The sequence below is a fragment of the Elgaria multicarinata genome, chromosome 7 (assembly GCF_023053635.1).
Source record: "Elgaria multicarinata webbii isolate HBS135686 ecotype San Diego chromosome 7, rElgMul1.1.pri, whole genome shotgun sequence".
Lineage (NCBI taxonomy): Eukaryota > Metazoa > Chordata > Lepidosauria > Squamata > Anguidae > Elgaria > Elgaria multicarinata.
The window spans coordinates 2217740-2242563 of record NC_086177.1 but is presented as its reverse complement, the minus strand read 5'-3'; the positions used below and the strand labels follow the sequence as shown (position 1 = coordinate 2242563).

At 47.0% G+C, this 24824-nt stretch overlaps 1 protein-coding gene across 1 annotated transcript in view; it reads right to left on the bottom strand.

Moving 5' to 3' along the window:
- Positions 1–22950, bottom strand: part of ARAP3 (ArfGAP with RhoGAP domain, ankyrin repeat and PH domain 3) — a 73038-nt gene extending 50088 nt beyond the window's left edge. The window contains exons 1-19 of the mRNA XM_063130044.1: positions 22824–22950; positions 19859–20964; positions 18834–18895; positions 18172–18242; positions 17410–17486; positions 16552–16818; positions 15511–15580; positions 15019–15139; positions 14365–14555; positions 10983–11089; positions 6245–6444; positions 5706–5791; positions 5329–5511; positions 4880–5033; positions 4138–4269; positions 3905–4058; positions 1835–1937; positions 1231–1429; positions 920–983 (exon numbers count right to left, since the gene is read on the bottom strand). Of these exons, the coding sequence (XP_062986114.1) occupies positions 920–983; positions 1231–1429; positions 1835–1937; positions 3905–4058; positions 4138–4269; positions 4880–5033; positions 5329–5511; positions 5706–5791; positions 6245–6444; positions 10983–11089; positions 14365–14555; positions 15019–15139; positions 15511–15580; positions 16552–16818; positions 17410–17486; positions 18172–18242; positions 18834–18895; positions 19859–20922 (3305 nt within the window). The 5' untranslated portion in view covers positions 20923–20964; positions 22824–22950. The remainder of the gene's footprint in view (positions 1–919; positions 984–1230; positions 1430–1834; positions 1938–3904; positions 4059–4137; positions 4270–4879; positions 5034–5328; positions 5512–5705; positions 5792–6244; positions 6445–10982; positions 11090–14364; positions 14556–15018; positions 15140–15510; positions 15581–16551; positions 16819–17409; positions 17487–18171; positions 18243–18833; positions 18896–19858; positions 20965–22823) is intronic.
- Positions 22951–24824: the final 1874 nt, after the last annotated feature.

Below are 24824 nucleotides of genomic sequence, written 5' to 3'. Positions count from 1 at the left end.
ACATTTGCTGTCTGATGTCACTCTGGGGCCGTTCCAGGGGTGGTGCCTGGTGGAAGATTTTTCGCCTTCCACCAGGAAGAGGGCAGGGGCACCTCTGCTGCCTGGATGGCTGCCCAGAAACCCCATGCTTCCTCTGTGGCATCGGGATTACCCAATGCCACCCCAGGAAAGGGAAAGCGTGGGGTTTCAGAGGAAGGGGGTGCCAACCTGGTGCCATGAATACAGACCCTTGGACTCTGCTACTCATTCCACAGCTTACCTAGAAGCTACCAGCTTGCCTAGAAACCTCCATCCCTGAGGATGGGCAATTGGCTCAGATTTTGTAGGACAGCAAGCAGTTGCAACAGGTAGCCAAGTTTTGAGTGGTGGATTTGCAGAAGAGCAAGAGGGTGACAAAGTTTCTGAGGGCCAAGATTTCATAGTTTAGGGTCTGCTTCTTCTATAGGAATTTTAAGTGTCACTAGCTCACTGAGCAACTTCTGTTCCCAAGCTAGTGAGACTGAGTCCCTTTGTCTAAGGAGCTTTTGCAAGCTCTCTTCCTTCCCATCAGTCCTGAAATAGAAGTCAAATACAGTGAGCAAAATCAGTACCCCTGCGCTGTCCCACCACTATCCATTCCTCTAATTAACCTGCAGTACTGGTGGTTCCATCTGCGGACTAAATAGCCATTACGATGGGATGGAGGGGAAGGGAAAGGGGCTGTCTATGCCCAGTGCAGCCCAGCCATCTTTCTCTATGAAGAAGGTGCTGGAGCATGAGAGAAGGCTGCAGGTTCACTTTGCCTTTCCACATGGACCCAGCTCCCAAGTGCTACTATCCCGTTTCCATCGCTCCATCCCTGCTACAAATCTCTTCACAGGGACAGCTGGGTTTTGTCCTGTGAGATTATCTGAGGGCCCTTCCTCCTCACGCATCTCACCGCCCCATCTCCACCAGGATCAGCATCTCCTTCTTTTCTGGGCCTTCAGCAAGAGGAACAATGCCTACAACAAAGCAGCAGAAGGAGAAATCAGATATAGGCTCTTTGTAGAAGTGTGTGAGCCAGGCACCTTGAGTGAAGCCCAGGTGGGACTCTGTCCCACAGCCAGAAATACTTGTAAAAAAAATAAAACAACAACACCCCTTTAAACTTACAAACATTTCAATACTGACCATAGTATTTGGATCCCTCTAGATGTAGGGGAAGGGCACAGCCCTTCCCTCACTTGTTAGGGATGGGACTGGACTCACTGAGCTCCTGAAGCTGCCGCAGGTTGATACTGTCCTCAGCTGCTCCCTCTTCTCTTGGACAGATGAAGAGGTGCGATTTTTGGAGAACGAAGAAACCTTGCAGCCACTGACTGGGATTTAACATGGACTTGTAGCAGAGCCTGCCCACCCTCTGGAATTCGTAGCCCAGCAGGCAGTGACAACTGAGAGGGGTGAACCACTGCAAAGGAAGGAGGTGTCAGATCTGGAAAAGCACTTGAAAAGGACACACAGGCCCTGTGAATGTTGGCCTAAGCATGCAAACTGGATAGGGACATATTGCCTCCTGTGACTGACAGGGATGGTATATGGACAAGAAAGAAGGAGGATGGATACGATATGGACCTGGATGGGATGAACCTGGCATGAAGCCATGAGAGATCTTCCACATATGGGAACAGGGCAGAAGGCAGGCCAAAGCAATGTCACAATCTGGACCAGGGGGTTGACAGTGCACCAGGGAAGAACAGAATGGCCTGCTGTGCTAGGAAGAGGAGGTGCCTGCGTGGCATAGGAGGTGCATGGATAACCTCACGCTCTGAGCTGTCAGTGGAGTCACGGTGCTGCTGCTCCTCCCTGCTGTTACCTTGCCAATGGCGCTGGCCCAGGACTGCAGAGTGTCTGGCCCATCAGCCTCCAACTGCTGAATGCGTTCACTGACCAGATACAGCTCCAGGGTGAAGCGGATCCTGTTTGTAGCAGATGAAAGTGTCATGCAGGGTGGGCAGCCTGGAGAAGTAATGGCTCCACTTTTAGAGTCAACACCAAGAAGACACAAAACCACAGCGCTGGGAGTGTTGGGTAGGGTTAACCTTTTCATCTCACACCATTCCCAATAGAATTTCACCCCAATCCCAACCCCCTGCTGCTCTTTTTGCCACCAGCAATGATTTCCTCAGCAGAACAAATAGCTGTTTCAGGGGGCAATTTAGACTAGGAAAATGGTGCAGGCACAAGAGTGAACCCCCCTCCCATGGCACTATCACCCCAATCCAATTTTACACCTTCCTGCTGCTATTTCCAAGACAAATAGAAATGTCAGAGGGTAACTAGGCTAATCCTGGACATGTGACCAGCAGGTGTAGGGGTGAGGGAAACAACCAATGCTGCATTGCTTCTCCCAGTGATGATCAGAACCTAGACAACAAGTGCCATAGACATGACAAGCAATAGTACGAAATACTTGGTGGTCCCCAGGGACAGCAATTCAAGGCACTTGGGGAACAGTGGCAGGGTTTCTCTAGAGTCCCTGCTACACACCAGCTCCTCAGAAATAGCAAGGACCACAGGGATCAAGACTGGAGGCCCTGTTGTTATAAGAAGGTGCAGATGTGCCATGCAATGACAGACCGGGAACCTGGTGGAGATAATAAGTCAATATCTCAATATTTCCCCCAATTTCCTAAATCCCTAAGGGAGTCGCAGACCCAACCTGGAAACCCCTGTCAGGGTTGGATCCCAGACCTGATGGCCTAAAAATCCTGTCTGTGGTTTGGGAAAAGATGGAATTACTGTCCACAGTCCTAGAGTCTTGTAAAGCAGTGTTGCCAGATTATCAACTTTGAATCCACCTCTCAGAGCATTGAAATTCCAGGATTTGTTTATTTGTTCAGAACATTCATAAAGGAAGCAGAGCAGAGGAGGAGGGGTTCTCCCCTATCATCTTCTGTCTATGAAAGAGCAGGATTCAGGCATTCAAGAGAGATTTCCCAGTTAGTTTTTGGCATTTCCTCATCAATTTTTCAACTATGTTTTAAAGAAACAATTTAGATGTCCTTACTTGCTTGCCTTTAAATTTGAAGCAACCTCTGATTTCCTTAAAATAAATTCAGTTGTACCTCAATTGCATATTGTACTTTGGGGTTTTCGATCACTGCCCTCTTCAGAAAGTTGGCAGATTGATTCAATAGAATCATAGAATAGCAGAGTTGGAAGGGGCCTACAAGGCCATCGAGTCCAACCCCCTGCTCAATGCAGGAATCCACCCTAAAGCATCCCTGACAGATGGTTGTCCAGCTGCCTCTTGAATGCTTCTAGTGTGGGAGAGCCCACAACCTCCCTAGGGAACTGATTCCATTGTCATACTGCTCTAACAGTCAGGAAGTTTTTCCTGATGTCCAGCTGGAATCTGGCTTCCTTTAACTTGAGCCCATTATTCCGTATCCTGCACTCTGGGAGGATCGAGAAGAGATCCTGGCCCTCCTCTGTGTGACAATCTTTTAAGTATTTGAAGAGTGCTATCTTGTCTCACCTCAGTCTTCTCTTTTCCAGGCTAAACATGCCCAGTTCTTTCAGTCTCTCTTCATAGGGCTTTGTTTCCAGATCCCTGATCATCCTGGTTGCCCTCCTCTGAACACACTCCCAGATAACCCAGATAACACTGGTCTACTTTTAAAAAGAGGATGTGAAGGCATTCTGATGGCCTAGACTGCGGATGGTGGCAGCATACCAAGGTTTTTGTACATTTTTGATCCTTGATGAAGGGGTCTTCAAGCTGCCACATGGTTCTCTGCTTTGCTCAATAGGGATGAACGCAGTGGTGTCTCATGGTGTGGCACCATTAGCAGCCACACAAATGTCAGCTCACTTTGGCAGGGATAAATTTGAGGGATAATCTGAATAGGAATAGAACTGAACCTATTATATTTCCACATACCTGTCTGAGGAGCCAGGACTAGCCAGTGTCTCTGTCCTGTTCACACCCAGTGAAATCACATCAGCCATTTCTATCCTTCCCACTGGCTCAGAGCTCCTATCCGTCTCACAGAAGAGGAAAGACTTCTCTAGTGAGCACCAGACTCTCTGAAATTCTACAAGACAGAGACCATTAGCCAAAACCATTACTTTGCTACCCTCAGGCAGTAGGCCCTGACCATGACTTATACTTACCTTCTCTGCTCTTCTTGGTGACTGTAAATTTAGCCATGGCTGGAGCCTTGTACAGGTAGCCACAGTGGGCAACTGGTTGTGTAATCTCATTGTAGACACCTTCTGAGCTCAGTGACTCCCCACTAAGATTGTCTGTCCAATGCAGAGAATGTATGTATTTAATTCCAGGAATAAATTGTCATATATATATATAAGATTCTTGGAATGCGGCAGGTAAACACATACAGACAAACATCATCCTTTGTGGAATAAAAATAAATCTAGTAACTGACAAAACAGACCCTTTTATACTTAAAAAGTAGGAAAAACATATATTAAAATATGCATTTAATTTAAAAATCATAATTTGTCATTATTCAAACTCAGCTTGTAAATTCCTATATTTCCTTTAAATTTCCAAGGGGCAAAGTTTGGTAGCAGGAAAGAAAATAAATGTTTTTTGGTGGAAGATTGTGTTGTATATTAAAACAGACATACACTCATTACAGGATTTCCTGCTGAGTCTGGCTGATGTCAGGAAGACAATACATAGCAAGGAAATTTGGGAGTGTCAGTAGGGAATGATGGAGTTTGATTAAATGGGTGTGGCTAATAAAAGAAATGATTCACCCTTCCGTTAAATTCTCTCTCTCTCTCTCTCTCTCTCTCTCTCTCTCTCTCTCTCTCTCTCTCTCTCTCTCTCTCACACACACACACACACACACACACACACACACACACACACGACAGAATCCACCGCTACCTGAGTAGCTCACTCGCTGACCCTGCCAAGTGTTGCACCAGGGCTTGGCTTTCAAGGTGACACTGCAATCTCCCATATCACTTTCCAGGGTGGTTGCAAAGAATTGAAACATTGTCTTCAGCAGTCCAGGCCCAGACACAGCTGCACACAGAGCCTGAGGAAAGGAAGTCTATCAGTGGAACCACTCAAGATAACCATCTCCTACAGAACCATCAGGCACTGCAAATTCAAGCCCTAGGAAAAGATAGTTCAAGAGCCATCCCTCCCCTGTGCCCCTAAGTAGTTCCAAATTGGCAACAGTGCGCTCACAGAATGAGGACAGAGCCTCTCTCCTCCTGTCTATTCAGATCTAAGGTCCATGTGGGGCAGTGCACTGGAATCGAAAGGTAGGAATTATAGCCAATTCATTGCTCCTTCGGCTCTTCAAGAGACTTGTATAATGGGCTTACCTGCAAAACCTTCTCCTGGCTGCTGTACTGTGGGTGTGGCGCGCGGTAGCGCCCATAGCGGTACTTGTATGTGATGAAGTCTCGCCTCTGCTCAGCACTCGCATTGGGGTACAAGGCCTCAGAAGGTGGGAGGTGTGCTGCCCAAAAGTTGTTCACTTGCTCATTCCCCAGCATGATGAACAGCTTTAAGAGAGAGGGACAGAGTGTCAGAGCAGATCAAAGAAGCGCACCTCACCCCAGAGTGTTTACACCCCAAGAATCCCAATTTAAAATTAGCCTCCTCAATTCTTCTTTTGGAGAGCTGTGGAATTTCTACCAGTTTAGATCTGGTCCCAAGCAATTCCCAATCTCCAGGCCCTTGGAGAAAGACTTTATACCTGAACCATTTCATTGCTCCAAATACTCGTGTCCAGCTTCAGACTCTGCACCTTTGAAATGCTGGAGCCCAGGCTCCGGTGTTGACCTGTGGATGCAGTGAGGTTGTGAGCATAGGCTTCTTATTGCATATGTAAGATGCAGCTCCAGATGACACAGAGGCCCAGCCTCACAAAAGCAGAGCCACCTCTGCAACTGCCCCGGGAATGAACTGCTATACAGAGCTGCTCATTCATGTCAGGATTGAAAGCGTAGAACTCTTGGACAGATGAATGTGGAAGCTGCTCCAACCCGGAGCAGGCACTAATCTGAGATGCTGAATCTGAAACTGGGCAGTGCAAAAGCTGCCATCACTTGGGTTGTGGGCTTACATTTTGGTTCTGTTTCCAATTCCAAGGTGCTTAGCACTGGCCTACCACAAAAGGATGCAGGCCTGATAGGGTGGCCTTGTCTTTTAGGGCTTCAAAGGAAGGCAATTTCAGCCACTCTCCCCACCTTAACTCTTGCATATGCGGCACCCTTTACACACAGATGCACTTGCCTGCACACTGCTTGCAGATCACCACACACAGGTTGATGGAAGCCCAGTCAGGGCTCAGGGCGTGACAGTCAGCACAGAACCTGTTAGCTTTGTTAGACCAGATCTTCTCAGCCACCTCATAGTCATAGAGTGTCTCAACAATGGAGTTCTGCAAGGCTTCCATCCACACCCGCTTTTCTCGCTCAGACTCAGCTCCAAAACTGAGGAAACACATATCTAAGGATGTAGAGTCGAGCCTCAGAGCAAACACCCCATAAGGCCATAAACACACTGCTTGCAGCATCCAGCCCCCAAATATTCAACTCTCAGAACTTAAAACATCCCAGGGCTGACATTAGGGATATGATACACAAGGAGTTATCTGTTACTTTACAAAGATTATGGATAACGGTGTGTGTGTGTGTGTGTGTGTGTGTGTGTGTGTGTGTGTGTGTTGTGTGTGTGTGCACACATGGGGAGTCTGTGGGTCTGAAATTTGATGATTCTAAAACGCATTCTAAACAACCTACAGTCCTTATGTATTTTTCAACCTCCCATATTCTGCCTTATTCAGAAAGCTGAACAAGTGGGGCCCAGCATTAAAGTTGGCTGCAGGCTTTTGTGTGCTGTCAACCATGGGCTATCCCTGCCCTCCATCACAACTCCCTCCCTCTCTCTTCAAACGCAACCCCCAACCCCCAAATCAGGGCTCTGAAGAATGAAGCAGAGCATGGAAAAGGTGCTGCCCCACTCCTTCCAGATGAATGAAGCAACAGCCTTTGGGGCAAGCTCCTTTTTCCCAATTTATTTATTTATTTATTTATTTATTTATTACATTTTTATACCGCCCAATAGCCGAAGCTCTCTGGGCGGTTCACAAAAATTAAAATCATCATAAAACAACCAACAAGTTAAAAATACAAATACAAAATACAATATAAAAAGCACAACCAGGATAAAACCACGCAGCAAAATTGATATAAGGTTAAAATACAGAGTTAAAACAGTATAATTTAAATTTAAGTTAAAATTAAGTGTTAAAATACTGAGTGAATAAAAAGGTCTTCAGCTGGCGACGAAAGGAGTACAGTGTAGGCGCCAGGCGGACCTCTCTGGGGAGCTCATTCCACAACCGGGGTGCCACAGCGGAGAAAGCCCTCCTCCTAGTAGCCACCTGCCTCACTTCCTTTGGCAGGGGCTCACGGAGAAGGGCCCCTGTAGATGATCTTAAGGTCCGGGTAGGTACATATGGGAGGAGGCGTTCCTTCAAATAACCTGGCCCCAAACCGTTTAGGGCTTTAAATGTCAATACCAGCACTTTGAATCGGGCCCGGACCTGGACTGGCAGCCAATGAAGTTGTAAAAGGACTGGCGTAATGTGATCTCGCCAGCCAGTCCCTGTTAGTAAACGGGCTGCCCTGTTTTGTACCAGCTGAAGCTTCCGGACCGTTTTCAAAGGCAGCCCCACGTATAACGCATTGCAGTAATCCAAACGAGAGGTTATCAGAGCATGGATAACTGTAGCTAGGCTATCACTGTCCAGATAAGGGCGCAGTTGGTATATCAGCCTAAGCTGATAAAAGGTGCTCTTTGCCACTGAGTTCACCTGTGCCTCAAGTGACAGTTCTGGATCGAAGAGCACCCCCAAACTACGGACCCGATCCTTTAGGGAGAGTGCAACCCCGTCCAGGACAGGGCAAACATCACCTCGCCGGACAAATGAACCACCCGCTAACAGTACCTCCGTCTTGTCTGGATTGAGTCTCAGTTTGTTAGCCCTCATCCAGTCCATTACCGTGCCCAGGCACTGGTTCAGAACAGTCACTGCCTCACCTGGGTTTGATGAAAAGGAAAGGTAGAGCTGGGTGTCATCCGCATATTGATGACACCTCAGTCCACATCTCCGGATAACCTCCCCCAGCGGCTTCATGTATATGTTAAACAGCATAGGGGATAAAATAGAGCCCTGCGGAACCCCATGGCTTAGGAGCCACGGCACAGAGCAATAATCCCCCAGCACCACCTTCTGGAATCGGCCATCCAAGTAGGAGCGGAACCACTGCAACGCAGTACCTCCAACTCCCAGTTCAGACAACCTATCCAGAAGGATACCATGGTCGATGGTATCGAAGGCCGCTGAGAGGTCCAGGAGAACCAACAGGGTCGCACTCCCCCTGTCTCTCTCCCGACAGAGGTCATCCCACAGGGCGACCAAGGCAGTTTCTGTTCCAAAACCAGGCCTGAAACCCGATTGAAATGGATCTAGATAATCCGTTTCATTCAAGAGTGCCTGGAGTTGTCCTGCAACCACCCGCTCAAGCACCTTGCCCAGGAAAGGGATATTAGCCACCGGCCTGTAGTTGTTAACATCTTCCGGGTCCAGATTAGGCTTCTTCAGGAGTGGTCTAATTACCGCCTCTTTTAAAGAGGCCGGCACCACTCCCTCTCTCAAGGAGGCATTTACAACCTCCTGGACCCAGCCGGTGATCCCCTCCTTATTTGATGTAATGAGCCACGAGGGGCAAGGGTCAAGCACACAGGTGGTCGACCGGACTTGGCCAAGCACCTTGTCCACATCCTCGGGCCTCAATAACTGAAACTCATCCAATAAAACTGAGCCGGACGGCGCTCTGAACGCCTCTACTAGTGGTGCTGCATTAAGTGTGGTGTCCAATTCATGACGAATCTGAGCGACTTTATCTTCAAAGTGCCGTGCAAACTCATCACAGCGTGCTACCGAGGGTTCAACTATCTCACGCCCTGGCCCAGAGTGTAACAGGCCACGAACCACTCGGAAAAGCTCCGCCGGACGACACCGAGAAGACGCAATGCTGGTGGAAAAGAACTGCCTCTTTGCCACCCTCACCGCCACAGAGTAGGCTCGATAGTGAGCTCTAGCCCGTGTTCGATCAGACCCAGCACGAGTTTTCCTCCACCTGCGTTCTAGCCGTCTCCCCTCTTGCTTCATCGCCCTCAGCTCAGGTGTATACCAAGGAGCTGACCGGGCTCTGCTCAGAGGGAGAGGACGCTTGGGCGCGATCGTGTCAACCGCCCGAGTCATCTCTGCATTCCACAGAGCGACCTGGGCTTCGACAGGAGCACCGGCCATATCAGCAGGAAAATCCCCCAGAGCCCTCTGGAATCCATCGGAGTCCATTAGCCTCCGGGGGCGGACCATTTTAATAGGCCCCCCACCCTTGCAGAGGGGAAAGGCCGCCGAGAGTCTAAACCTCAGTAGGAAGTGATCCGACCATGACAAGGGGGTAGATGTTAGTTCCCCCACTTCCAGATCACCATCCTCCTGTCCAGTCGAGAAAACCAGATCAAGTGTGTGTCCCTTTGCATGTGTTGGGCCGATGACATGTTGAGACAGCCCCATGGTTGTCATGGCAGCCATGAAGTCCTGAGCCGCTCCGGATACAGCAGCCTCGGCATGGAAGTTGAGATCCCCCAGAACCACCATCCTGGGGGTCCTCAACACCAGGTCCGAGACAACCTCCGTCAGCTCAGGCAGGGAGACTGTTGGGCAGCGGGGTGGACGGTACACCAGCAGAATCCCTAATCTGTCTCGAGTACCCAACACACAGTACAAACACTCCAGACCAGCACTCGACTGAACAGGAAGCCTAGAGAGGGAGATTGTATTCCTATAGACCACGGCAACCCCCCCTCCCCGGCCCTCGAGTCTGTGCTGGTGCTGCACCGAGTACCCAGGAGGGCAGAGCTGGGTGAGAGCAACCCCACCCAGTTCACCCACCCAGGTCTCAGTGATGCATACCAGGTCAGCCCCCTCATCCACAATCAAATCATGGATGAGGGAGATTTTATTCTGGACTGACCTGGCATTCAGCAGCAGCACCACCAGACCCGAGAGCAAGCTGATATGGCCACCAGGAACTATCCGGTTGGGGTAGGAACCAGAAGAGGGAATAGCTGTAAGGAATCTATCCCCTCTTCTCCTCATCTGGCCTGTTCCTCCCCTAGCACCATACCTCCCCCTACCCGTGACCACAGTTATGTGGGCATCCCCGTATCCCCCAGAGCTCCCCAGGCACATATTAAAAAGTAATTAAAATGTATTTTACAATTTGCTGCTGGTTGGCTGGTTGGAGGAATACCTGGCGGGAATGGCACAGCAACACCCTGCAGTGTCCTGGAGTGCTGCTCGATTCCTTCGAAGTGTCCCTCTCAATGAAAAATGGAAGCTTGCCCCATAGGCCCTACAGGAGCCTTTAGGATGAGCTCCCATTTCCCAGTGGGGAAGGCACCTGGGGCAGAAGATCCTGCACTTCAAGAAGCCTGCAGGGGGTGGGTGCGGCTGCTCCATCTCTTCCAGGTATTCCTCCCATAGGAAAAAGGAGCTTGCCCCAGAGGCCCTTGTATCAAAACGGGGCCCTCTGGGCCTCTTTCCTGTTTTCTGGTGGGAAGAAAGCATTCTCTTGTGCCCCAAGAAGCGCGCACAAGGGTTAAAAAAAGGAAGGGTGACATTGCTGCACAGCTTCCACTCCTGTGGTGTCACGGGGGCTTGTGGGGACAACACTCCATTTCTTGCTGATAAGGAGGCCCGGAGGAGGCAGCAGCAGAGCATAATTCCCTTGCACTCTGTATACTGCACAGCTACCAGAGACTGGCTCAGCTTCTCGGGTCAGTGGTGGGCTTTGGCAAGTGCACAGTCATGTTAACCCTCGGTGCTGGTTCTTCCCAGCGTGCAACATTACAGCACTTTAATGTCCCACCTTGTAACCCTAGTTTGTGTTACCTGAAGATCTTGAATGGGGTGATGAGCTCAAAGCTGCGGCCTTTGGCTTCTCGGATGGTGGTGCCATGCATCTCTATCAGGCAGATGGCAATGCCCATTTTGAAGAACTGGGGATGGAATTGGGACAGAAATCATCAGACACCTCAGCTTATAGCCAGAATGATGCCCCAGTTAAAGATGTGACACTCACCCCCAGTAGGGAAAGCATTATTTCCATCTCCATTTCCCCACCAAGGCCTGAAATGAGGGGTGGGGTGGGGAACAGAAAAGATGTATGCTGGTTGTGACCTTGCAGGGCTTGTACTCCCCAAGGCTCTAAATATTCAGACTGCCTTTGGTCCAATACTGTCATGTCCCCAATTCCATTATGAGTCATCTTTGTAAAATATATAGAGTTACAGTGGCATTATTCCTACTAAGGTGGAGGAAATAATAAATAATAAAACACATTGATCTTACTCTGTTCTAACTCCTCTATTTCCCCAAACTTCACACTGCAGAATTGTACTTTCTGAGTTGCCTCAGTAGTGGATTCCATAGTAGCAACCCATTTAACATTTGCTGAAGTACAGTTTTTAGGATTTTCTGGACAGTCATGTTGTAAATGTCCCACACATCAACACTCATAACAGTACCTTGTGTTTTCCTTTTTTAAAAACAGGTTTTATGTCACTTTTGCTTTCCTCACTGGCCTTAATTTGCTGTTTGTACTCTTTATTTTTCTCAGGTTCTTTTTTCACACTAACTTTATTATCTCTGTAATCACTGTATTTAGAACAATGGTCTCTATAATTTCTTCATGATCCCCCTCCTCTGTTAATCGACAATTGATCTGCAATTTCAGCAGCTTCTTTGACGGTTTTCATGGATCTATCTCGCCCCATCAGTCTGATTTCTGAGGGAAGATGGTAAAGGAACTGATCTAGATGCATAAGATCTCTAATGCCCTCTCTGGTGTCAGTTTTAGCACTGGTGACCCACTTGTCAAAAAGATCCGTTAGTTTAACACTTAGATCTAAATATGATTTCCCAGGCTTTAACTAACAAGTTCTAAATTGTTTCCTGAAGCGTTCAGCCCCCAGTCTAAACCTTTGATACACTGCTGCATTATAGATGTCATAAGTCAGGGCATCTTCTGAGGTAAAACTATTGTAAATTTCAGCCATTTCAGCTTTGACTAGGCTAAGAATATACCTCATGAACTTGCTTCTGGAAATATACCAGTTTTTGGCAGCTTTCTCAAATGTGGCTAGAAAAATCACCAGGATTATAGACTACAAAACCCCTACGTGTAATTTTGGGTGTTTTTAAGCTTTCAGTCTTAGCTTTCTCTATCCCCTCCTGCTTTTCCTGGCAAATTACCTCAGCCTTAAACTTTTATGTTTCCAATTGCATTCTCTCTAGTTCTAATTCATGTAGTTTTTCTTTTTCCCTTACTTCCATCCTCATTTTGTCATTTTCCAATTTTACTCTCTCAGCATCAATTTTTATCTTTTCAGCATCCAATTTGATTTTTTCAGCTTCAGTTAGACACTGCTTCTCTTTTTCTTCAGTCTCTAATTTCATTTTTTCAATCTCAATTAGACGCTGCTTCTCTTTTTCCTCCGAATCTAATTTTCTCTCCCCACCCCCGTCCTCTAATTCTAAAATTTTACTTCTGTTCTGCTCCCTCAGAGTTTTAATATAAGCAGGATCACAGACATTCACCACAGGGTTTCTTTCATGGTCTGCCTCACTAGGGTCTGGTACTTGATGCTTAATTAATGGAACTTTCAGTTCTTCAGTAGTTTTTCCTTCATACTTCAGTTTCAGCACTTTACATTTTTCAATTAGTGCTTCCTTCTTTAAAGCTAAAATCTCTGCCATTTTTCCTCACAGAATTTTGTTTTATTCCTTACTTTTGTTAACTGTTTCTCACACTACTGTCTCCCTTAAGACCTGTTATATGTTCACAACTGGATATTCTCGTATCCCTGTTAAATCCACCATGTGTGACGATTGGATTTATTTGAACAGCACCGGATAATTCTGTATCCCTCCGCTAACGCCACCATGTGTGACAACTCTCCCTTTTGGTTTCCTTTACTTCTCTCTATAATAAAAAGATCCCAAATTTGGGACAAGTCATCAGAATGCTGCTCACTGATTCTGCGACTCACTGACCCTCTCCGCAACCAGCCCAGCACTCTCTATTCCCCCTTTTCCTTCACCGCTGCCGTCATATAACCCTGTAACTTACCTCATGTTCTTTAAGAATTCAATCCAGTTTATGAAACAAAATAACTTTTATTAACAATAAGTAAGTTCATGAAGTGTATAAATCTTGTGATTTCATTTGTTGCAATACTTGTTTGTGTCACTCCAACATTCAATTCACTTGCTTCCCCTCGCAACAGAATTAACCACTTACCAACCTTTTATTCGAAGTCCAAACAGTACTTACATCCTAAATGGCAATAATCAGTAAAACATTACAAACACTTACATTATAATGAACTAAAAACTAGGGCTGTGCTCCGCTTCTCTTCGGGTCGGAGAAGCAGAAGCGGATCGGGGTGCTTCATTTCCCCTTAAGGCGGAGGCGAAGAGGATCGGGGGGGCAGCGGAGCGTCGCAGAGCGGATTGAGATGAAGGTGGATCATTCGCCTCTATCCAGAGCTCCGAAGAAAAGGTAAGGGTGCCTTACCTGGCGCTGCCGCCGCCCATGCAGCGATGGCGGCAGAGCCAGGTAAGGGGGCAGGAGGGGGGGGTCTTACCTGGTCCGTCAAGGCCCGTCTCCGGCTTCACTTGAGCTCATGGCTCAACCTGGAAGTGTAGGCCCCAAGCTGCGGGTTGAGCTGTGGGCTGAAGTGAAGCAGGTGACAGGCCGTGACAGATGCAGGTTAGGGGGGAGGAGGGAGGGGGGCCTTATCTGCTGCCGCCGCCGCAGTCCGTGCCATGACGGCGGCGGAGCCAGGGAAGGGGGAAGGGGGGCAGGGTCTTATGTGTGTCCATTGTGTTCCGGCAGTGGCTTCAACTGAGCCCGAGGATTCAAACCGGAAGACCAGGCTGCGGCCTGGTCTTCCTGTTTGAGTCCTCGGGCTCAGTTGAAGCAGCCACCGGAACGTGATGGACACAGGTAAGGGGGAGGAGAGAGGGGGGCCTTACTTGGCACCACTGCGGAGCTCCGCAGTGGAGCAGAGCGGACCATAGGCGAATCGATGCAGGGCGGATCGCGCCTGATCCGCAATTTGTGGATCAGGTGCGGATCGGATCGGAGGGTCCGTGCACAGCCCTACTATAAACAGTAAAACATCCCAGGGGCTTCAGATAATCAAGGGTGCAATCGATAGGACGATGCCCTAGATAGGGGTTCTTAATGCTGAAAGGTTCTGGCACTCACCTGTTCACTTTTGTACAGCCACATCTCAGCCAAGATAAGCACCACAAATAGCTTGGATTTGTAGCCCTTGAGCTCCAGGTAGCCAAACTTCTGGAAGTGGGTTCTGTTGCTGCTGAGGCACGGCCGGGGACAAAGCAGCCGTTGCTCAGACACTTTCTGCTGCAGGGTGCTGCACCATTCATTCCGCTGGGCTGCAAAGGTGACGGCAAAAAGCCAGAGGACACAGACACTTTTGGACACTCGTTCTGATAGGCACTGGCAGAAGCATCATGTGCAGAGCCCAAGAAATTGTCATCCCTCACTGTACTTTCCTAACCTCAAAATGAGGACCAGAATGAAAGGGGCCAGATGTAGTTTCAGTCAGGAGAGTAAGGGTAGGCAGTGACATTACCTGGTGTGACTTCATAGATCACTCCATCAAATTTAACAAACGCATCAAACCACCAAATGCACATGGCTCATTATGGAACGGTTTTATTTATATACATTCTTTCAGATATATCACCTCATGCTCTAACATGTAGAGCAATTTCTCTTGTATATCTAAGATGATGATTTTTATATCAAATAGGCCTATGCTTACTGATTGAATGTTGCAGTTTATGTACTTGATTAGAAGGGAGGGAGGGGTAGTTTCAGGATGGAATTTCTTACCCTCACTTTCAGCTCGAAAGACAAAGATCCTGTGCTTAGTGATGACTTGGAATTTGTTGTCCTTGGTAGAGCGTACAATGTCAATGACAGGGAGAGGAACCACACCTTTTGAATACGGTTCCTGCAAGAACCGAAGCATGCAGAAAGTTTCACTTTGACATTTCCCCACTAAACTTTGGTTTCAAGTGAATTGATAATCTAGTTTTACCACCCATCTATTATCTCTCAAAAAGAAATAGTTCATACACCTAAGACTTCAAGCCACATCAGAGGGCCATAGCTGGGGAGTGACTCACTCTCTTGGTTTCAATACCACACCTTTCACTGCCATGCCATCTCCCCATGTCAGGCAGGTTCACCCTTCTCTCCCTAATTAATTAAGACACATCACTGGTTTGCCCAGCTCTTTTTCTTCTGTCCTTGCCTCCAGCCCCGTGAGGCCCCCAAAGATGCCATCTTTAGCAGCCAGAGTTTCTGTTATTCTTCTCCCACCTTCTCGTTGTTAAAATACATGAGTTTTTTCCCATCGAATCTGACGAAGCGTCGCTGGAAGACATAATTCCTATTGAGAATGAAAGGGGAGCCCATTGAGTCCAGAGCCCTTAACCAGTGATATTCTGCTACATTGCTAGAGCTTATGACAGGACTTTTGGGACACAGGGCTGAATGTGTCATCAGTAGGGCTCAGTCCCACAAGCTGCCTTTAAAGCTCATCACTGAAAATGTTTCAGCCCAAGAACAATGTGCCTCTTAACTAATGTTGAAGAATAAAGAGCATTTACCTATTTGATTAATCACAATCCTTATGAATTAAAACATACAATTTGAATGTCTAAGTACACATTAACAGAAACATATGTGATAACCTCGCAATGGACAGTTTTTCTAGGCAAAGGCACCTTTAAGTTAGGGGCAATTTGGATCAGTGAAGTAGTATGATAGGTGTGGAGGGAGTGGATGGAGAAAGTACCCCTTCATCCAGCTTCTCCCTCCAGATGACCCTCTACTGAACTTGCTCTTGCTTGGCTGTCCCATTTATGTACATGCTCTTACATTCTTACCAACAAAAGCTATCACTCATTGTAAGAAGGAAAACAGCTGAAAAGAATAAATGATTTATGTTCCTAACAGCTTATTAAAATTTACCTTCATTGATTAATACATTAAATCTTTAGTGGTTTTATTTACTTATTAAAGCTTGCAGCCATATTCTGCAGAACATATTTCCTTTATGGAGGGACCACCACGTACTCTCAAACTTCTGGGATTAGGAAGGAAGGGCCTCCTGACTAGGCATGTGTCTTCTCCAAGTGGTAAAACAGAAGCGTCAACCTTTTGCTGCTGTTTTTATTTATATTTGCGTAGTGTTATTTCCCGAGTTTCATTGATACTTTTAATTGTGTAAATGGCTTTGGGCAATTTATTGGGGAAAGGGGCCAATAAAAGATGTAAGCAAACCAACAATTTATTTCCTCCCAGGATCTGTCCTGGGCTTTTCCCTCACTGCCTGCTTCCTTCCAACCAGTCACTTACCCCTGTGGAGAGAGCTTGTCTAGCCAGCCATTGAGCACAGTGGGTGGTCGCTCTGACAATGAGGTGTAGCTGGCATAGGGGGAGATGGTCAAGTCTTCTAAAGTTTCATCAGGATACAGGTAGCCAGAGAGCCTGAATGGAGAGCCTTTGGCCCCTGGAGCCTCCACTGTAGAGTAGCCCTCTGCTTCATTCTGCGCAATGCTGCTGCTGAGGACAGCCTCCCTCTTAGCACCTTGGCTCTTTTCTTCCAGCCTGGTGCTTCTGATCCTGAAAAAATGGATAACATGAAGCACAAACAGCCAACAGAAGACAAAACAAACCAGTCCCTCTCCCATTGCAGCTGGAGGCCAGCCAGCCTCCTAGTCAACAAAGGTGCTTCTCAGTAAGATGGGCAATCCTCACTTCCTGTTCCTTTCCAGATGCCTTTTAAAGGGGCAGTAGAGGCAAAAAACCAGGAGAGAGGAACCATAAGTGGTATTGGACCCCCCCAGTGGAAGACTCTATGCTGCTCCCCCTGCAGTCCTCATTACCTCTGGCAGGGCGCTAGAAAGGGCAGCTACCCCCACCCCCTCTCCACAGCATAGAGCTGGTAATGGCTGGTGCTGCAAGTCCCTCTCTGCCTTCTGGTCTTACATCAAAGATAGGCAACCACCATTAATGCCAAGCCAGATCATCACCTCACAACCAACAGAGCACTACAGCTAGAATTACTCTACAGTGCCTAGTGAACATCTTTGTAGGTTATATCGAAGGAGAGAAACCACTTTCCAGGCAAGTCCCTGCTCCCATACAGCCCTCTTTTCCATTGGTGAAATAGAGATAAGATGTAGAGACAGAAGTATAGTATAAACTACTTACACAGTCCCTTCTTCTCTCTGGCTCGGGGCATATTCTGGCACCTCTTCATACTCCTGCCCTTCAAGAGATTCTGCACCCTGGTAAAAGGTAAAGAGAATGTTTAGGAGAGGGAATAATGACTGGGTTTTATTGCCCAGAATCTAAGCAAACTCCAGACTCTGCACAAATGGATGCCTTGCTGGAGTCCATGTAGTCCAGCTTAGGGATGGATGAATCTGTCCATTTTGTTTTCTTTCACATTCATTTCTTTAAAATCTCAAGTTCTTTCCATCCTGTTTAGGAAGTCATTTGTGAATTTGGCAAGTTCTTATCAAAAAATGTACTGAATGAAATTCTCCCCCAGCTAGCTTTATGTTTCTAACAGTGGCAAGACAAATGCTTTAGGAAACTCAGAAACAGGGCATGAAGATACCAGTCATCCCCTATTGATTGTCCTCAGCAACATAGATTGATATTCTGTCGTGGTGATGATTCCTGGTTTATTATCAGTCCTTTACTGAATAATTCCCAGTGTTAAATTTATCTTATTCACAACCCAGAGAGCCATCCAACAAAACTGCAAAATATCTTTCTATCGTATTCTCACAGCCTATTCAATCTCCATCATGTAATACATGGTTAGATGTTTTGGGGGCCATACATTTATTTATTATATTTACATAGCCTCCCCAAAACAAATTCTCTGGGTGGCTCACAAAACATAGAGGTTTACAGGCTGGATAGGAGCAGCATAGTGAGGAAAATGGCCCACAATATGCTCACCTGCTCCTGGGTAGACCAATCATGTCCAAACATGCTCTCACAGTAGGGACTGATGAACTCCTCCACAGGGCCTGTGGGTAAAGAAAAGTTGGAAAGGCAGTGGTGAGGGCCCAAGTGACAGAGGCGGGGAGAAAAGTTATCACTGAAGGACTCTTTTCTCAGTAGAGGGGGACAAACAGATACGATGGACTCTGTGCTATTTATTCCAGATGATGTCTTCCATTTGCAACCTTCCCATTTTCCCCTATTGGTTCTCCTGCCTTTTTTCTTACCACAGAAAATCTGTGAAGGAGGAAATGCTTTAGGGATGCTTTAGGGTGGATTCCTGCCTTGAGCAGGGGGTTGGACTCGATGGCCTTGTAGGCCCCTTCCAACTCTGCTATTCTATGATTCTATGAAAACACAGAACAACTGCACAGTGCCTTGTGATTGGTAGTGTGAGGAGCCCTCCCTCTGGAAACACCCTTTGTGCCCATCCCATCCCAATCCCTCTCTAGTGCCCATGTTTGATGTGGCTGTAGCTGTTCCCACATCATATTAGCTAAGGAGACATAGGAAGCAGGACACTACGGCCTTCACCCTGGCTCTTACGTTCACAAAGTCAGGTGAGAAATCCCTCCCCTTCTGTGCCTGCCCAAGAGGTCTGCAGGCTTCACTCTCACCTGATCTGCTGGCAAGTCCCTGTGAAACGTGGTGCAGATCCAGACACAACTGTCCCAGGGAGCTGCAAGGATGGAGAAGAGACAACAATCCAAGAGGGATGCCATGTTACAGATCTCACGTGAGCTTTCCCTACATTTTGCAAGCCATACCAAACTTTATATTCTAAACTTCCACACAGGCTTCCTCGTTTCACACCACCCTACGGTCAATACAGTGGTTTAGTTTTATTCATTTGTATGCTCCTTTCATCAGATAAGTTGCTCAAAGCAGCTTACAAAAATAATAATAAAAAATACATAATCCATAAAAATAATTAAAATCAATCTATATTGTTGTTATATTTGGCCTCTCTCTGAGTTTATGAATTTCCAACTGCAGACAAGTGACTTTACTCAAACCTGTTCCTAGATCTGGCAGATAACTTAGTAGGTTTTCATTTTAGATTTCTAGCCAGCCAGTCTTCAGAGGTCTGTGGGCTTGGGAGTCTGTGCAAATATACACCTTTACAAACTGGAGTGTGAACTTGCAGCAGAAGTCCTATAGTTCATATCCAGGCATCTTAAATGACTAATTCATAACATTCCCATTGTTGACCCTCCTGATTCCTAAGACTTCCTTGGAATGACTCCTTCTGGTTGTGGGGCAAAAAAGACTGCAAAATACCAGCAAAATACTTGGCCCCAGGATGCAATGCAGCATAGGTTCCATGCCACCCTATTGCCTAATATACGAGACATGCTGGGACACTGCTTATTAGCAATGCAAGCTTATATTCTCAGAGCATAAGAAGGCCTTTGCTCCAACTCACATATCCCCCCAGGCCTATGGATCATTGAGGCAAACTGGTTGGCTGCAAGATCCAACTGGAATCCCTTCAGTAATTCTAAAGGAGGCAGGGTGCAGAACTAAGCAAGAAAATTACCTGAGACTGCCATGTCCCCCCTCCCCCATTCTGCCTGAGCACTTTCGACAGACTTCCTGAAGGAGGATAAGCTGTATTGCCAGGAAAAGCATGTATACTCACTTAGCATTTTCCATGGTCACAGTCCCATTTTGCATGGGTAGGTCAGAAGGCTGTGGGCTGGGCTCACTCCTCAGAGTCTCCTTCCTTTCCATGCTTTGAGCTGGCATTGGCAAGAGCACAGTAATAGCATCAGATGCCATCTCTTTCCTAGTCTCTGGTGAGGCTGACTGACTGATAGCAGAAGGAAGCCATAAGGGCTTTCTTTGTAATTTGGTAGCAGTTTGAACGGACACTGCTGAACTGGTGTTTGCAGGCTGGTTCTTGGAGGTGAAACCAACAGGGACGAAAGAAAATGAGCTTTCATCCACACTCTTGACCTCTGCGATCATGTCATTCACAGGAACAAAAGACTGCAGAGCAGATTCTGAGTTACTTTCCCTTGGCCTACTCTGAGGTGGCAGGATGATGCCTGGGACTTTATCTCCTGGCCCAGCCTGGTGCTCAAGCCTCTCAGCATCTGTGGTGCTTTCCCCTGGATCAAATCCCTCGAGGACAATAAATGTTCCTAGAGGTTGTTCAGAGAAAGAAGTGGGTTGACAGGCAGGTACAGATGTTTGTGGTGGCAACAATGGGGCTTGCTCTGGGTTGGCTGCTCGGTGTGCAAGAGAGAAGACAGTTCTGGGTTTAGGTACTGGCCTGGCCACAAGAAGAATTGGTTCCTTACTCGACGGTGGATGTTGGCTATGATCTGCTGAGTCACGGTCAACCCCAAGGTCAGAAACAGTTTCTGTGAAGTCTTCTTTTTTTGCTCCAACATCATTCCACTCCTCTGTTTTAGGCCCATCCAGAGAATCTGCGTGTTTGCCAGACCTGTAATGGGCATCTCCTGCCATCTGCCCACTTTTGTCCCCAACAAGCATCTGAGTTTGTTGCACTAAATTCAGAATCCTTTTGCGGTGTCCAGTAGCAGTGATGCCAAGTTTCAGTAGGTCCTCCTTGCCAAGAGAGATCACATCTCTCACCGAGCCAAATCCGTTCTGCTCAAAGGTATCCTGATATCTCTCCAAATGAATGACGGAAAGCCAGTCTGCAATGTCAGAGTCCACACAGCACTGAGGGCGCATGTCCCCTCGGCAAGGAAGGAAGGAGCCTTTTCAGCCTACCATCTGTGGGAAACAAAGGAAACCGTGAAAAGTATAGCATAGAAAGGCAGCAGCAGCATCTGTAACTGGGAGCAATGGAGAAGAATAAGTGCATTGGACTCCGCCATCTGCATTCCTTTGCTTCTCTCCCGTCTATGGAGATAAAAGGGATCATATGGCCTCAACTCAAATAAACAGCACAAATTATCCTCCCCCACTCTAGCCAAACTCCCATTTATGCCAAAATCTCCTTGAGAACTGTAATGGACTCACCCTGAAGCCTCCCTTTCCCAGGGAGAGAGGGCCAGCAACTGAATGCAGGAGAGCACTTTGAGCCACACAAAGGTAGACCCTGTACAGAGGCTTGATTCTGATTCTGCATCCATCTGCAATCTCTGTAGTACTGAGAAACCATCTCTTACTCCCTATGCTTTTCCATGGAAGTGTAGGCAGGGCATTCAGGTTCCCATACTCCGTGAATAAAGACAGATCCATCTGAGAACGCAGTGACAGCATTGCGTCTAGAGCCAGATTCTCCCAGGCATAGGAACTCTGATAGTGACCCCTATGGGGAGGGGCTCCTGGCTGGAAAGGCGCTGTTGTAAACTGCTTTACTGCTGGTTGAGGGCATGAGAGAGGTCAGTGAACTGTGAGTTACACACAACAAGAACCTCCTGCACACACACACACACACACACACACACACCAAGAACACAGCATCCAGGCTGCTAGGCAGACTCAGGTTGGAAAGATCCTCCACCCCCACTGCTTTGCCGACAGACAACTTCCCTACTTTCTGGTCGGAGCTGCTCCCTCTCAAAAGCCGCCCTGGTTTCTGCTGCTACTTTCACTCCTATACATTTGTCTTTAAGAACATTTAGTCTAAATCTGGAGCTGGCTAGTCTCCTCCCTGGAGAGTCTGTACTCCTGTCCAATCTATGGAGAACCATGTGGCTGGAAGATGCGGGTGCAGGGCTGCTTTTGTGTCTACCCTGCAGGTCTTGTGAGAGTGACGCAGCTGCTTTTTCCAGCTACATGAGATGAGGGAGGAAGAGGGCAAGCGGCTTCTCTAGAGAGCCCCACCCGACACTCTCTTGCTGCAGCAAAGGCCATGGTGGGAGAGCGGCTGCTGGGGCTCTCTGGAGCACCTGCTGGAGGCTGCAGCAGTGGGCTCTCCTGTCAGGGGGGCGGTGGGGGGGGCAGAGAATTGCACTGCTCCTCCTGCTCCACTGCCTGATGCGGGCCAGCCCACACCTGCTTGAGGAGTGGGCTGACCCTGCAAAAAAGCCTCATCAAGAAACATCCTCAGTCTACCATACTATGGAAGCATCTCAGGTGTTAGGTGTACCAGCAGTGGACCACAGTCTATCTTTTCGCCATCCTTATTGACAGACATGTGGGGAAATATCTCACATAGAATGTGACCATGTCATTTGGCTAGGTGTCAAACACTTTCCTTATGGTTTAAAGAACCCGTTAGCACTCAAATTTCTCTCCAACATGATGTTGACGGCAATAATAATAGTAATACTTAGCATTATATAGTACTTCCATGTATTCAAAGAGCTTCACATAGGCTACCTTGCTGTGAAACTTACAACACTGGTGTATATGGTAGGTCAGTTGATTATTCCCATATTGCAGATTTAGGGATGAGGCAGAGTAGGGTCACCTTGTGAAATCACAATAAAGGCAAGATTTGAAGCAGAAACTTTCTTATTGTCTCTTAGCCACTACTCTCCACCAGCTCCACAATGTGCCTTTGGTTTCCCCATTGCCTCCCTTGCCAGTTAGGAAAGTTTCTGTCTGTGCATTTTCTAGACTAAAGTACCTGGATTCTGGCTGAATTCTCTGGATACTGCTGTAATATAGGCAATGCTTACCCTTCCTTACCCTCCTCCTCAGTCATGGTGTATTCACCTGCTGGTGCCACAGCAAGAATATACAATATGCTTAGAAATCTTCTTAGTAGAATAATCCAGGATGGGTGTTTCCCCATGAATCAAGCTGCTCCACACTATGCCATATGTGCTCACTCTGCTGTCGCTGGGTCTCCCCCGCCCCCCAGTTCCTCCATTTCCTCCCATTGTTCAGTGCAGGCTTCCTTCCTATTGCACTCTCCCACCCACCCCCAAACAGGAATTATTCAGCCCTGCACTGTGAATGTGTATGTATACATTTGTCAGTGGTACTGTGTATAAAAGCAATTTGTTCATGTTAGTCAACATGTAGAATGTGTGTGAACTTATCGGGATGTCAAAGACCTAGTTCTCACCGAAGTGGTAAACCTGTGTCTGGGCTGTAAGAGTTCAGATTGCAAGTGGGGTTCATATGACAGAATGCTTCTCTCCCTCTCCCCCCAAAAATCCCTGCACATAAAAATCTGGCTGTCCCTAAAAATAAAGGGAGGGGAGGTGTCCTTTGCAGTCCACCAGTTCCTCTAGTCATCACAAACACTGCTGTATCCATTCTGTACTTGACAAAAATAAATTCTGCAGCTGGTATAAATTATATGAGTTTGACTAAATAACAAAGATCAAATAGGATAAAAACCATACACTTGACAAGTTTACAACTGGATCTCTGTGCAAAGCACCCCCTAGCAGCCATGTTGTGAATGCACACGCGGCACTTTCAAAATTCCAAATGTGCCAAACAACCCAAAAAGTTTGCCACCCCACCCTCTGCTCTAGCTCATTCAGTGAGGCAGAAATGTTGTATCCAAGAGATTCAAGTCATTCCCTTGTTATGTGGAAGTTAAAACTGCCCCATATTTCCTCTTGCTGCTGTCTGGTTAGCTGGCGGGGTGGGCTAAACAGAGCACTTTGGTAAGAAGAGTGGTTTCACACAGTTTTAAATCTAAATCTCATGCAATCAAGAACAGTGTATCCTGCAAGAAGAAAAGTTTGCTTACAGAGCAATGGACTCCAGGTGGCTCATGCGAATCACCTTTGCACTGCCCTAGCTCCCTTTGTCTGGGTGGCCACTGTGTAGGGTGACCCTATGAAAAGGAGGACAGGGCTCCTGTATCTTTAACAGTTGTATTGAGAAGGGAATTTCAGCAGGTGTCATTTGTATATCTGGAGAACCTGGTGAAATTTCCTCTTCATCACCACAGTTAAAGCTGCAGGTGCCCTGCCCTCTTTTAAATCTGGTCACTCTAGTATAGCTCCTGCACTTTAACTGTGGTGATGAAGAGGGGATTTCACCAGGTTCCCCATATATACAAAGGACACCTGCTGAAATTCCCTTTTCTATGCAACTGTTAAAGATACAGGAGTCCTGTCCTCCTTTCCATAGGGTCACCCTACCACTGTGAGATCAGGATACAGGCCTTTAGTGTGATCCAGCAGGGCTCGTCTTATGTTAAGAACTTAAGAGCCCTGCAGTGCTGACAGAGCCCCTGCAGCATTTTCATAATGTAATTGTTTTATTATGTTTTGTGATTTTGGGTTTTATTGTCCATAGTTGTGGGAGGGCTAACCCTAAAATACAAGTGCCTTGCATAATAATTCACCCCCTTTGACTTGTCCATGTTTTGTTGTGTTACAACCTGAAATAAAAATGGAGTTAATTGGCATGTTTACCATTTGATTTACACAACATACTTAACACTTTGAAGGTGCAAAATATTTTTATTATGTAAGTTAAGTAAACACAAACAAACTGGCATTTGTTGGTTGCACAGCACCCTCTGTGCTGTGAAACCCCTAAATAAGCTCTGGGGCAATCAACTGCCTTCAGAAGTCACATAATTAGCAGAATTATGTGACTTCTGTGTATAATTCAAGTGTCACATGATCTTAGATAAAATGCACCTGTTTCTGGGAGGCCTCAGAGTGTGTTGGAGAGCATATCTAAACAAACAACATCATGAAGACCAA